This window comes from Cebus imitator, unplaced genomic scaffold (assembly GCF_001604975.1).
Source record: "Cebus imitator isolate Cc_AM_T3 unplaced genomic scaffold, Cebus_imitator-1.0 Scaffold335, whole genome shotgun sequence".
Lineage (NCBI taxonomy): Eukaryota > Metazoa > Chordata > Mammalia > Primates > Cebidae > Cebus > Cebus imitator.
Window position 1 is genome coordinate 242,665 of NW_016107650.1, and position 13,696 is coordinate 256,360.

Below are 13,696 nucleotides of genomic sequence, written 5' to 3' on the forward strand. Positions count from 1 at the left end.
GCCAGGTAATGACTAATAATACTGTCCGGGCCAAGGGAAAACTTCCCCTTTGCCCTCCCAAGGTTCATTGAAAATTACTGTCAAAACATGGATTAATTGGAGAAAAGGTGTATACATTTATTGCATCACAACTTTACAGGAGCTTTTAGAATGAAGACTGAAAAACACAGGGGCAATTGCCCATTTTTATGCCTAGGTTCAACAATATAAACAGCTGTATAGGATATGATCTAATGCGAACAGACTGAGTGGGGAAGCCCTGTAAGGCTTGTCTGTCAAGATTCTTCTTGACCTCTCAGTGCAGCATTCTTTCCTTCTTGTTAAGGGACAAGACCCTCTTTGAGAATGGGGGGGAGGGTCTTATGACCTACAGGCAAACAAGGTAGGTTAGACTGATATTTTTAGGTTTTATAGCTGGCTCTGGGGAAAAGAAGTTCTGGTTTGTATGGCCCACCCTGAGGAGGAATCCTAGTTTCTATGGTTAGCCTCTGGGGAGAATGGGACTTAGGAAGGCAGAAGTTCAGAGAAACACTTTTATGATAATAATCCCATTTTGAGTATTTCTGCGTTATGAAATGTTTCTTCCGTCATTCCCTGAAAGATTCCAGACTCCTCATTCAGTGTTACAAAAGAGTTCAGGAAATGCAACTCTAAAATATGCCACTTTGGTATGCTGATGTGAACAGACAGCACCTAGGAAACAGTAGGAAACAGTACATTCAGGGACGGGCTTTCTGTGAATTCTTATCATCAAAAATTTCAAAATGTAGGCAGAATTTCAAGAAGGAATTTAGTTGTCAAGAATCACTTTTCTAGACAATGTCATTAACCAGAGAAGATGAACTGTATCACGAAACAGGAAACTGGAGGTTAACACCATCTAGACACTTTGTCACGGCTGTCACCTATTCTTTGAAACACCCATTTCTTTTTCTCCCAAATCATACATTTTCCCCGGTTTTCCTACATCCCCCTTCTCTCTCCCTTATGAAGAGAGCTTATAAACTTCTGCAATTCACTGGGATTTGGAGTATTGGCTTTTCTTCCCTCCCACCCCCACCCCAACCCCCATCCCACCCTTTTTATTCCAGTCTCCTTGCTCTGTCTCTCAAGTTGGAGTGCCATGGATCTCTTAGCTCGCTGCAACCTCCGCTTCTCAGGTTCAAGGGATCCTACTCTGCAGTAGCTGGAACTACAGGCGCGCACCACCAAGGCCGACTCTCCACCACCCCCCGGCCATTTTGGTATTTTAGTGGAGACAGGATTTCTCCATGTTGTCCACGCTGGTCTCGAACGCCTGACCAGCCACCCACGGCCTCCCGAAGTGCTGGGATTACGGGTAAGAGCCACCGCGCCCGGTTTGAAGGGCTTGTTAAATATTATATATTTAGAAATTGGAGTCCACTCCTTTCCAAAACCATGAGTCACACTCCCGGAAAACTACGAGCGGCTAAAAGTCAAAATAGCCAGTACAAAACTTCCATAAAAAGGTATTTTAAGAAAATCCCAATTGGGTCAATTATTAGTATTCCAGTCGAAGTCTCGTCAAGCCAGACTCGTCATTGGGTCAGACATACAAACCTTTCACCAGATGGAAGAATTACATGCAAATGAAGGATGCAGATTCTGATTTCCCATTGGGTATTTGACATTAGCCAATGGAAGCATTCCCCACAAGCTACCTCCAGTCAGTATAAATACTTCTCTGCCTTCCCTCGTAAGGTATTCTCATTACATTTTTATGTGGAGGATTTTCTTTTTTCGCCGAGGAAACCATGTCTGGACGCGGCAAGCAGGGCGGTAAAGCCCGAGCCAAGGCCAAGACCCGCTCTTCTCGCGCTGGTCTCCAGTTCCCCGTGGGCCGCGTGCACCGCCTGCTCCGCAAGGGCAACTACTCTGAGCGGGTCGGGGCCGGCGCGCCGGTCTACCTGGCGGCAGTGCTGGAGTACCTGACCGCCGAGATCCTGGAGCTGGCGGGCAACGCGGCCCGCGACAACAAGAAGACCCGCATCATCCCGCGCCACCTGCAGCTGGCCATCCGCAACGACGAGGAGCTCAACAAGCTCTTAGGACGCGTGACCATCGCGCAGGGCGGCGTCCTGCCCAACATCCAGGCCGTGCTGCTGCCCAAGAAGACCGAGAGCCACCACAAGGCCAAGGGAAAGTGAAACACTAACGCTCCAAGCACTGCTGTTTTTCTGAGCAGACCAAATCTGCCTAACAACAAAGGCTCTTTTCAGAGCCACCTACGACTTCCGTTAAACGAGCTGTTGTGCTTTGGATTAGGCTGCCCGTACAAATGTTTTTGAGGTAAAATAAGGTCCTATAACGTTGTAATTTCCACTGCAGAAATCTGGCTCCCTAGAAACCTTCAGGAGATCTAGGTAGGTGGGAGAAAAGCCACGCAGCACGCAAAACATTACACATAGGGGATGATTCTCGCTAACCTTCACACCAAGCATTTAACTACATTTTGGAGAAAGAAAATTATACCCTTGAGTGTACTCCTAAATTAGTGTTTCTGATGAAAGTGTTAAAACCCCCATGCCCCATGTGAGAAAACGTCATAAAATTCTCTGCAGCAATTGAGAGAATACACATTACCACTGAACGTTTTAGCATGTATTTACCAAAATGAGCTTTTTTCCGGTTTGGGGGGGTGCTTTGTTTTGAGATGGTCTCCCCCTGTCTCAAGCTGGAGTGTAGTGGCGTGATAATAGCTCACTGTAACCTCGAACTCGAGCTCGAGATCCTCAGCCGTCAGAGTAGCTGGGATTACAGGCGTGAGCCGCCACGCCCGGCTAAGAATTTTTCTAATTGCCCACACTACTCATGCCACACCCAGAAAAAGCTATCATTTTAAATAAAGCACATATGCAGATTTCTTGACGCCTCCAATATTCTTTGATTTCTTTTCTTCTTTAACTAGAAAATATTGGAGGTTTCCGCATTGCTTTCTGTGGTGGCAAATTTTAAGACTAGAAAGCATTTTCAGTTCAAGACTTTTGTCCACAGTGGATCTAGCAGCTCAGGGGTTAACAAAATGACGTCAGAGCAGTTACAGTTATGGGCAGGACATTGAATTCTTTCTTCAACCTGAAAGCCTCTCTTAATCTGCAACCAGGCACAGAGATGGACCAATCCAAGAAAGGCGCGGGGATTTTTGAATTTTCTTGTGGCCAATAGTTGGTGTTCTGATGCTATAAAAGAAGAGTAGCTCTTTTTCCTTCACAGACGTCTCTGAAGGTGGGCTTTTCTCTCTGATTATTTTTTCGTTTTTTTGTCATGGCTCGTACAAAACAGACTGCTCGCAAGTCTACTGGCGGCAAAGCGCCGCGCAAGCAGTTAGCTACCAAGGCAGCCCGCAAGAGCGCTCCTGCCACCGGAGGCGTGAAGAAGCCGCACCGCTACCGGCCCGGCACCGTGGCCCTGCGCGAGATCCGCCGCTACCAGAAGTCCACCGAGCTGCTGATCAGAAAGCTGCCTTTTCAGCGCCTGGTGCGCGAGATCGCGCAGGACTTCAAGACCGACCTGCGCTTCCAGAGCTCCGCGGTGATGGCGCTGCAGGAGGCCTGCGAGGCCTACCTGGTGGGGCTCTTTGAGGACACCAACCTGTGCGCCATCCACGCCAAGCGGGTGACTATCATGCCCAAGGACATCCAGCTCGCTCGTCGCATTCGGGGAGAGAGAGCGTAAATGCAAAACTAACTTTTGATCAGTCTAAAACCCAAAGGCTCTTTTCAGAGCCACCCAATTATTCCAACGGAAGTAGCTGTGATAACTGTCTTTTATCGTTAACGAAAATACGGCTGTGTGCTCAACATCCTTGGAAGGATTTTCTCTGCCTAATACATAGCCCTCTAGGTTTTCATTATATATTGTATGTATATACGTATTTAAAACGTTGGCTGATCACATTAACCTGCAATTCTGGTGCAATATGTGAGGCAGGGATCTAACTGCTCTCCCCTTTTATCCATAGCTAGCTACTAACTTTGTCTTTAACTGTTGACCCAGCATACATTTTACAAACCAACTTTAGAACAACCACATCCTGTCAAACATTAAAACTATTAATTCCAAACACTTTGCCTCACATTCTTTTTTACACGTAACATTTTTTCTTGGCCCACATCTAGAATGTGAATTGATATACCATGCTAAAATCAGCTGGCCAACTGTCAACAAACCACACACAAAAAAGATTACATTTGAATTTCATCATTTATTTAAATTCATGTGTGTCCCAGGTTTTAATAAAGCAGTTTTGGTTTACCAAATATTTGCATTTAAAAAAACATGAAAATGAATGTATTTGTGTGTTTCACATTTCATTTTTCTTGATTCTGTACAAGCGACCCTACCTGGCATAGACACTTGTTATCCACAGACAGGGTATGTCAGAGATGCCAATGGATCGGGTCTATGCCAAGGTGACTGCCCCCAAGCCCTGGGCCCAGCTCAAGGTCAAGTATTTTGTTTTTTCCACTTATAGGTGTGCTGAATCTGATGTACAGTGCTTGAATTTTTTCTTTACATTTTCTTTATAAGAAAAAATAGGTGTTGGCGGTACAGGGTCTGACGAATAGCATAAAAGAATAAAGTGACATTACTATGTAAGGATAAGATGGATCCCTCCCCCACTTACATTCTTTGCCCCCTCCTCAACAGAACAAGGATTCTGCTATAACTTTTCATTTATAGGTAATATTTAAAAATTAAATAATGGATGAAATTCTCATTTGTGAAAGAAAATTTATTGAGCATTTTATATTGGGGAGTAGTGCAACAAACTTTTTAATATCATTGCATTAAGAATCTATTGTTTTGCCGGGCGCAGTGGCTCAAGCCTGTAATCCCAGCACTTTGGGAGGCCGAGGCGGGTGGATCACGAGGTCAAGAGATCGAGACCATCCTGGTCGACATGGTGAAACCCCGTCTCTACTAAAAATACAAAACATAGCTGGGCATGGTGGCGCGTGCCTGTAATCCCAGCTACTCAGGAGGCTGAGGCAGGAGAATTGCCTGAACCCAGGAGGCGGAGGTTGTGGTGAGCCGAGATTGCGCCATTGCACTCCAGCCTGGGTAACAAGAGGAAAACTCCGTCTCAAAAAAAAAAAAAAAAAAAAGAATCTATTCTTTTGTATTAGAGGAGTAATTAAGGTGAGATTGAAGATGAGAAGGGGGTGTTTGCAGAATATGCCACCCAAAAATAGGCCACTGTGGCATGAGAATTCTTTTGAGCTAAAGGCACTTCAAAAATGGCCAACTCAAGAAGGCAATTCTTCTAATATTACCTTTTCTTTCTAAAAACAGGAGATACAAATTTCAACGTGAAAAATGCTCTCCATGTACCAGGAGAAAAGAAATATTCTTCAGCAGAATCATAGATGAGATAATTCTGCACAAACACAGCAGGGAGTCATAGCTGAGAGACTGCTATTTACAAACCTTGTTAAAATAATGCTATTTTCCTTTAATCTACCCATATGATTTAATTACTTTCCCACAATTGCCTCTCTTTAAATTAATGTGAAAGCATTTAGTTTTTGTCGTTTCTTTGGGTCTTCACTTTCTTATAAGCGTTTACCTGTCCCATAAAATTTATATGAAATAAATTTGTATGTTTTTGTTCTGTTAAGCTGTTTTATGGCAAATTAATTCTCAGGTCCAGTTGGAGAACATAACAGAGTAGAGGTAAAGGCCTTCCTACAACAGGGATTTTTGTTTGCCTTAAATGCTGATTGTTCCTACCACAAAGTGAATATTATACTATAGGCTGAAGTTTACAGCTAATGCTGTTGGGAGTGTAAAAGCAGTTTTGGTTTGTTAGATTTGGGTGAAAAGGCTAAGATTCTCAGAGTAAGAAGTCAAGTTCAGTTTGCACTTTTCAGGCTTAAAAATATAGCAGTAGCCATTCCAGTTCTTCCAATAGAAATTATTTACAAGTGTTTTCAGGAAATTTAAAACAACCGTTTATGGAGATTTGAACTGCACTCCATGCTTGGCTACGGGAAGGCACAAAGGCTGCTATTGTTACCCACTTTGGAAAAGAGAACAAAGGAATGTTTTTGGACGATTTTAACATGTCACATATGAAAAAACAGAATCTGTCAACACCTTGTAAGTTATTACAGGCTGTAATTTTTAAAAACAGTCCCTACTAAGACATACATATTTGCTGCTAGCAACATAGAGTTGGGAGTAAACACCCGAAAATGAGAGTTCAAGGCAATATCCCAACGTCTGGGCAGATTGTTTAAGTAGTAACATCTAAATTTAAAACATGTGTAATATCTCTTTTCCAGTCTCTGTTCTCATGACTTGTTCACATTAGGTAATTAAAAGTCCCCTGATTATCATCAGTAACACCAGTTTTTGATGAAAAAACTGGTGTTTTACAGAGGAAGGCATGGTGGCAATGTTACATAGCTAATAATCAGCCTCTTCTGAAACAGTACAGTGTGAAGGGACAGCAAAACTCCGCCCCCATCCTCTTAGGGCTCTGGCTGAACCAGCAAATGAAACTAATATAAAATAGATTAAGAGAGGGAAGGTATATGCATTTATTTAACACAAGTTTTACGGGGCACAGGTGCTCTCATAAACAAATGAAGGCCCAAAAATGCAGTTAGTTGTTTCTATAATGAATTGGACAAAGAACAGTAAACTGAGAAGAATCGCTAAAGCAAAGGGATTTAGGCTAGGATATATAACTGGGTAGAGAAGCGGCCAGGAAAGGCTCGTTTAGCAAAGTTTGTACAGAATTCTCTTTGCTTCAGCCTCCCATCCTTAAGAAGAGGATGTTTAAAGCATAGTGAGAACATCTTTTATATGAGAATTTCACCTACTGCTTTTAAGAAACAAAAGGTCAGCTCTCAAGAAAACAGAAGGCCAAGCGATCTTTTCACACCTGCCCTTTTCTTCATTTCCTTTTATTTAAATAGTCAATATATCTTCAAGCACTTGAAGGACTTTAAAAGTTTACCACTTTGGCATATTAATGAAAGCCCCTAATATAAACCCTTATTAAAATTCACACTCGAAGGTATAATAGCTTTAGATTCCAACAGTAGCGTTGTAAATGGCAAGGGAAAACTCTAAAGGGATTAAAAAGTGAAACTATTGTATCGCTCACAGTCCTTAGGTCAGTCCCTGAGAGGGGCGGAGCAAAGGGTGAGGCAGCAACGCCTCCTTACCCTGGCTACCTCTTTCAGTTCTCAATAAGGTCCGATGGTAGTAAATAAATGCTCCTGGCGTGCTTTGTTTTCGCATTGTCTTTCTTCGGCCTAGAATCGCTAAAGCATGTCTGGTCGTGGCAAAGGCGGCAAAGGCTTGGGTAAAGGAGGCGCCAAGCGTCACCGTAAAGTGCTACGAGATAATATCCAAGGCATTACCAAGCCTGCTATCCGACGCCTGGCCAGGCGTGGCGGGGTAAAGCGAATCTCGGGTTTAATTTACGAGGAGACTCGCGGGGTACTCAAGGTCTTCCTGGAGAATGTGATCCGAGATGCGGTGACCTACACGGAGCACGCCAAGAGAAAGACTGTCACTGCCATGGATGTGGTTTACGCGCTGAAGCGTCAGGGCCGCACTCTGTATGGCTTCGGTGGTTAATTTTTTTTGTTTTTCTTCCCAATGGCCCTTTTCAGGGCCGCCCACTCCCTCTCAAAAAGAGCAGTGACTGTATTGTTTGAGATCTACGTTTTGGCTTTCTCAGCCACTCTGTACCTAGCGTGCACCACTTATATAGGCCAGTTGGGAAACACCAGGTTCTTAAGTCTGAGTGGCTGCTCAAGGAGTCGGATTTCCCAGGCTACTGGGGTTTCCTCCAGCGGAGGAGAATCTAAAGGGTGTGGACCCCTGGCATCTTGCATATTAGTGGTCTATATTGTCCTACGTTTCCTGTTAAGTGAACTATTAACTTTAATGCTACGCATTTGACACACAAAAAAGCTTTGCCGTGTAGCGCCAGTCCAATAAATTGTTCAGCTTTTTAGTTGTACAAATACTTAAAAACTTATTTTTAAAAGAGCTTGGGTGCCAGGCGCCTGCAAGTGGGTAGGTCGATTAAAATAGAAGTCAGTTGTTTCCCAGGCATATCTGACTTCAGCAACATCAGCTAAGGTCTGCACTTTTAGCCTCCCTGGTAACACCTGCCCTCCTTAACACCCCCCCCCCGCACCTGCTCTCCTTAACCCCCACCACCTGCCCCCCTTAACCCCCCTACCTGTCCGTTGCGCCAGAAGCCTTCATCTCCGTTTCTAGTTCAGCTTGGCGTCCTGCTGAGTGACGTCATCTACTCCTTTCCCCTCCCTCCCCCAGTAGTCTGCTGGTTTAAGCAGCTTTGCTAGTTTCAGTCCTTAGGCTGGAGGCTCTGCTAATCAGGCTGCCTAGGCAGTTTAATTTTCACTTAGTAGACTAAAGGAGTTTTTTATAAATAAGGACTCATAATTTCCTCTTGATACCGAGGTCCGTGACAGTAGCTGTAAGATGGAAGCCTCCTCTGATACAGGGTTCTCAGATGACTTGCATCTTCACTGTACCTGTCAACCCAACAGTCTAATATCGCTGCCTTAAATTGGAATTGCCTTAAATTACAAAAGTGATTTTTTTAATTGTGAAAATTTTAAACTATACAGCGTAGTTAGGAAAACAGTTTCAAAGTTAGATGACCAAATTTAGAAGTCACCCAAATATTCAGCAACTTTGATTTAGTAACAAATACATTGATGACTACTTCAACAAAAAAAAAACTTTGTTGCCTGGTTACATTGCTAACAAGCCTCTCTTGACAGGAAGACATAGTGCATAGGCAGTTGAATCAGTGAGTTCAGGTGAGAGGTCTGGGCTGGAGATAAAAATGGGAGAGCCATCAGCAAATAAATAAATGCTGAGACCAAATGAGATGGCTAAAAACAGAAATATAGCTTGTAATCCCAGCAGTTGGGAGGCTGAGGCGGGTAGATCACGAGGTCAAGAGATTGAGACCATCCTAGCCAACATGGTGAAACACCGTCTCTACTAAAAAGTACAAAAAATTAGCCGGGCGTGGTGGTGCGTGCCTGTAGTCCCAGCTACTCGGGAGGCTGAGGCAGGAGAATTGCTTGAAACCAGGAAACCGAAGTTTCAGTGAGCCGGGATCGCGCCACTGCACTCTAGCCTGGAGACAGAGCGAGACTCTGTCTCAAAAAAACACAAAAACAAATATAATGTCGTGCAGCATTGTTTGTATTAGTAACTGAGTGGGAACTGTAAAGTTTCAGCAGAAGGAACTGGATAGAATGTGATCTATATATCTATAAAATAGACTATTTCTACACAGCCCTACTAAAAAACGAGAAAGCTGTACGCCACTGCATACATACTCTATTTTGGCTCAGTTCTTGAACTTCTCTTTTCTTGGTGTATTCACCTAGCCTCACCACTTACATGCTCAGTGTTCCGTGAAATAGTTTACGTTCAACAGGAAAACACCAAAGCCTAGCTGTAAGTGTCACGTTAACTTCTAGCAATGCCAAAGCCTGTGCTAGTGTCAGCTTCTGCCTGTTCCTCATTCCCACGAAGCCTAACCACCTCTCCAAATTCTATCAGTTTGCTTCCACCCATTTAAAGCTTCAGAATGAAACATTGTTTCAGAAAAATCGGCCTTTGTGGTGGCTATAATCCCAGCATTTTGGAAGGCTGAGATGGGTGGATCACCTAAGGTCAGGGGTTCGAGACCAGCCTGGTCAACACTGTGAAACCCCCCATCTCTACTAAAAATACAAAAAATTAACTGGGCGTGATTACGGGCACCTGTAATCCCAGCTACCCTGGAGGGTGAGACAGAAAAATCTCTTGAACCCAGGAGGTGGAGGTTGCAGTGAGCTGAGATCGCACTACTGCTCTCCAGCCTGGATGTCAAGAGTGAAACTCTCAAAAAAAAAAAAAAAAAAAAGTGTTTGCAGTTATAAATCATCTCCCTGACTCATATACAACTGCATATTTATCTACATGAATATCTAATGGGCATCTCAAACTTGTCCAATATAAATGTGTTTATACATAAACACCAAGTCTGTTCTTCCTCTGATATTCCTCGCATCAATCAATAGGACTCCATTTTTCAAGCAGCTTGTGCCAGGAATTGTGCAATCTTGTTTGTTCTGAGCTTCTTACAACTTTCATCCAATGCAGTTCACTCTGTTGAAAATCAGTCAAAATACCTTTCACTGCTTTTTCTGCTGCTGCTTTAGGAGAAAGCTGCCATGGCGGTTTGTCTGAATGAACACAGTAACCTCTAACTGGTCTTTGTTTTCACTTTTAATCCCCTTATCATACAGTTTTTTATCTATCCAACAGCAACAGTGATCCTTTCTAAAGTTATTATGTCCACTGTCTGCTGAAAACATTCCAGTGGCTTTCCATCACCTTCATAATAAAAACCAGCATCTTTATCATAGCCTAGAAGTCAGATGACCAACAATTTCAGTTTGCCTAATTCTCAGGTGTTTCTCAGGGTATAGGACTTTCAGCGCTGAAACTTAGAAAGTCCCAAGCAAACTAGGATGAGTTGCTCAACCTACTTGGGAGGCCCTACTAGATCTGTACCCTGGCTACCCTCTGACCTCAGTCTCTTCACAGTTATTTCTCTTCACTGACCCCTTGCTGTTTCTGGAATGCACCAACCATTTCCAGCATCAGCTTCTTTATATTTATTCTTTCTCCCTAGAAGCGTCTAACCCTGGAAATCTGAAGAGCTCTAGATCTCATTTCATTCAAGCCTCTGCTCAAATACCAACCTTAAGAGATCGCCTATGATCATCCTTTGTAAAATATTAAGCTTTTCTGCTCATTTGACATGTATATAGCTGACTATGCTCAAATAGCATATATATGTACACACATATATAACAATATATTTAACAAAAATACATATAACTATATATATATGTACATATATTATTTTGTGTTTGTTCTCTCTCCCTCAACTGGAATATATTTTTTGAAGGTAGGGACTTTGCTTTTTCCCAGAAGTATGCCCAGCACCTAGAACAGGCCTAACAATTAATAGGTAGTTTATGGAGGTTTGTTGAATGAATGCATGCACGAATCTTCTATATAAGTCTCCAGGCTCCCACTAAGCCCATTAGAATGCTACCACAATCAATTCCCCATCTCTCATTCCTTGACCTGCCACTGCCTGAAGCAATCATCGTGTAGTTTCTCTCTAGAAAGTCTCGGGGGATAGTGCAGGGCTTGCTAATTAAGCAACATTAGCTTTGTTCTGAGCAAGGACTGCATGAGTGTTAGGATTGAAGAAGGCTAAAGGTGGTGGTGAGAATGTCTAAGATGACTATGATCTATCAGCAATGCTATGAACTAAAAAGGCCAGGCAAACCATAACAGGAGCTACTTATGGATATTGTTATAGCAACCATACCTCCCATATGTGAAATCTATATCCACATACCTCTCTACATTGACTCTGGAATTCAGGAAAGGGAATTATAATTTACTAACTTACGTACCCCAATGTCTACAACAATATCTGGCATATAAGATCAATAAATATCTCTAGAATACCAGCTTTCAGACATAAAATGACCCACCTTCTGTACCCAGGCTCATTTTTGTTCTTCTGACTCTTCGATTCCTAAAACCATCCAGGATGCAGCTACTAATTCTTTTCATTGTCAGTTTTAAATTAAACCAAGCTGTGTACATGTGTAAATTCCCCCAAGAAATCCTGGATGAAAACTGTCAGGTGGAAAACAGGACCCCAAAATAAAAAGACATCCATCACTGAAGCCAACATAGCGAGGCCAAAATCAGTCCTCTGTAACAATGGTACAAAGAGCACAATGACAAAGGCATTTGTGAATATCTATTCAGATGAGAGTAAGATTTTTCCCTATTAGCTAACTTCAGGTAAGTTCACATCATTTTCCTGCTGAGTTCTGAAGCTTGATGTAGTACTGGAACACATAACTGGATCAAGAACATCCTTTAATACTATGGCTATAATGACTTGACTGGACAAAGCCCAGGCTTCCAAGTTTAGCCCAAGAGGCCCTTCACAGACCAACAGTGCCTAGGCTAACAACCTCATGTCCTGCCACCCTGCCTGCATCATTTCTCTCTCTCTGTGTGTATATAGAAATACATATGTGTATGTATATAATATCAGCTTTACTGATATTTTGCATACCATAAGGTTTACCCACTTTACGTACAATTCAATGAATTTTACCATGTTACTTAGTTGTACAACCATCATCACAATCTAATTTCAGAATATTTCTATCACCCAAATTTCCATTTCTATGTAAAGGGGGGAAAAAACATGGCTAACTGCTGAAGGCTGCATTAACACAGAAATAGGCGCTTTTCTCTCTAAACCAGTTTTAATCTCCCCTAAATTTAGTGTCCTGGATATTCTAGGAGTCTGAATTCGGCTTCAATTTTCAGGGTTTTTTTTTAATCGAGGCAAATCGTATTGGTGGCAATAAATTTAGTACTGCTCTCAGTGCATGATTGAAGGATACTTAAAAAATCTCTGATTTTCTTTCATAATCCCTAAAAAAGATTTTTTTCCTGAAAAGGTTTAGTCGTTTCTCAATAAACATTAGCTTTCCCCTCGCGCTCTCTGGATTGCCTGAGAAAGTATTAGCTCATCAGCTCTGATTGGTTAACAGCTATTAATAAGGCTCACTGATTGGGCAGCGCTTCTCTTTGTTCCTTGGAAACTAATACAAATTCTTATCACTACTTGGTTTTTTCCATTCATTTTTCAGAGTAAGAATATCGCTGCTCGCCTACCCGTATCTAGTGAGTGGCGGGGACTAAATTCCCGTAATCTTCTTTGCTGTCTGGGTTGTCAGCTCAGTATCATTCATGTTAATCATACACCAGACTTCTTGGGTTAATGGATACAGCTCTTCTTTTGTTTAGTTGGGCGGCCCTGAAAAGGGCCTTTTGTCTAGAAACGCAAGCTGTGGAGATATCGGCAACCTTAACCGCCAAAGCCGTAAAGGGTGCGTCCCTGGCGCTTGAGCGCGTAGACCACGTCCATGGCAGTGACCGTCTTACGCTTGGCGTGTTCCGTATAGGTGACAGCGTCACGGATCACGTTCTCCAAGAACACCTTGAGCACCCCTCGAGTCTCCTCGTAGATCAGACCAGATATCCGCTTGACCCCGCCACGCCGGGCAAGGCGCCGGATGGCCGGCTTGGTGATGCCCTGGATGTTGTCACGCAACACCTTGCGGTGGCGCTTGGCGCCCCCCTTACCCAAACCCTTCCCGCCCTTACCACGTCCAGACATGACTTCCCAAAAAGTGAGCCAAGAGCAAGTGAGAGAATAGGGGAACCGATCTTTATATATCTACCTTCCCCCAACCCCAAGTAGACACAAAATAAGAAGTGCGCAGGCGGGAATGTGACGTCTACAGTCCCCTCCCTTAACCCCTCCTCCAAGCCTCAGGAACTGGCAGGAGCAGCGGGTGGGGAAACGAGGGTGGAACCAAATTGGCTTGACCAATGGCCTTTTATTTTCTTAGCAGAGTTACATCATTACGTTTTGAGTAACAAAGTGTCAAAGTAAACCAATTCTCATTTCAAATCTATTTTAAGCCGAATACTTTGAGACGAGTATAGCTCTGCAGCCCAGGCTGGAGTGCATCGGTGCGATCTCAACTCACTGAAACCGCTG

The 13,696-nt window shown here is 43.2% G+C and overlaps 2 protein-coding genes and 1 pseudogene across 3 annotated transcripts in view; 2 read left to right on the top strand and 1 right to left on the bottom strand.

Moving 5' to 3' along the window:
• Positions 1 to 8,497, bottom strand: part of HFE (homeostatic iron regulator) — a 53,186-nt gene extending 44,689 nt beyond the window's left edge. The window contains exon 1 of the mRNA XM_037730178.1: positions 8,231 to 8,497. The gene's annotated coding sequence lies outside the window, so the exon portion shown is untranslated. The remainder of the gene's footprint in view (positions 1 to 8,230) is intronic.
• LOC108287013 (histone H2A type 1-B) lies at positions 1,742 to 2,227 on the top strand. Its single transcript, XM_017505188.2, has one exon. It carries the CDS (start codon positions 1,776 to 1,778, stop codon positions 2,166 to 2,168), a length of 393 nt encoding a protein of 130 aa, XP_017360677.1. The 5' UTR covers positions 1,742 to 1,775; the 3' UTR covers positions 2,169 to 2,227.
• LOC108287020 lies at positions 3,231 to 7,664 on the top strand (annotated as a pseudogene). The gene is made up of 2 exons (XR_001818161.2): positions 3,231 to 3,636; positions 7,294 to 7,664. The product of XR_001818161.2 is annotated as a histone H3.1-like (transcript).
• Positions 8,498 to 13,696: the final 5,199 nt, after the last annotated feature.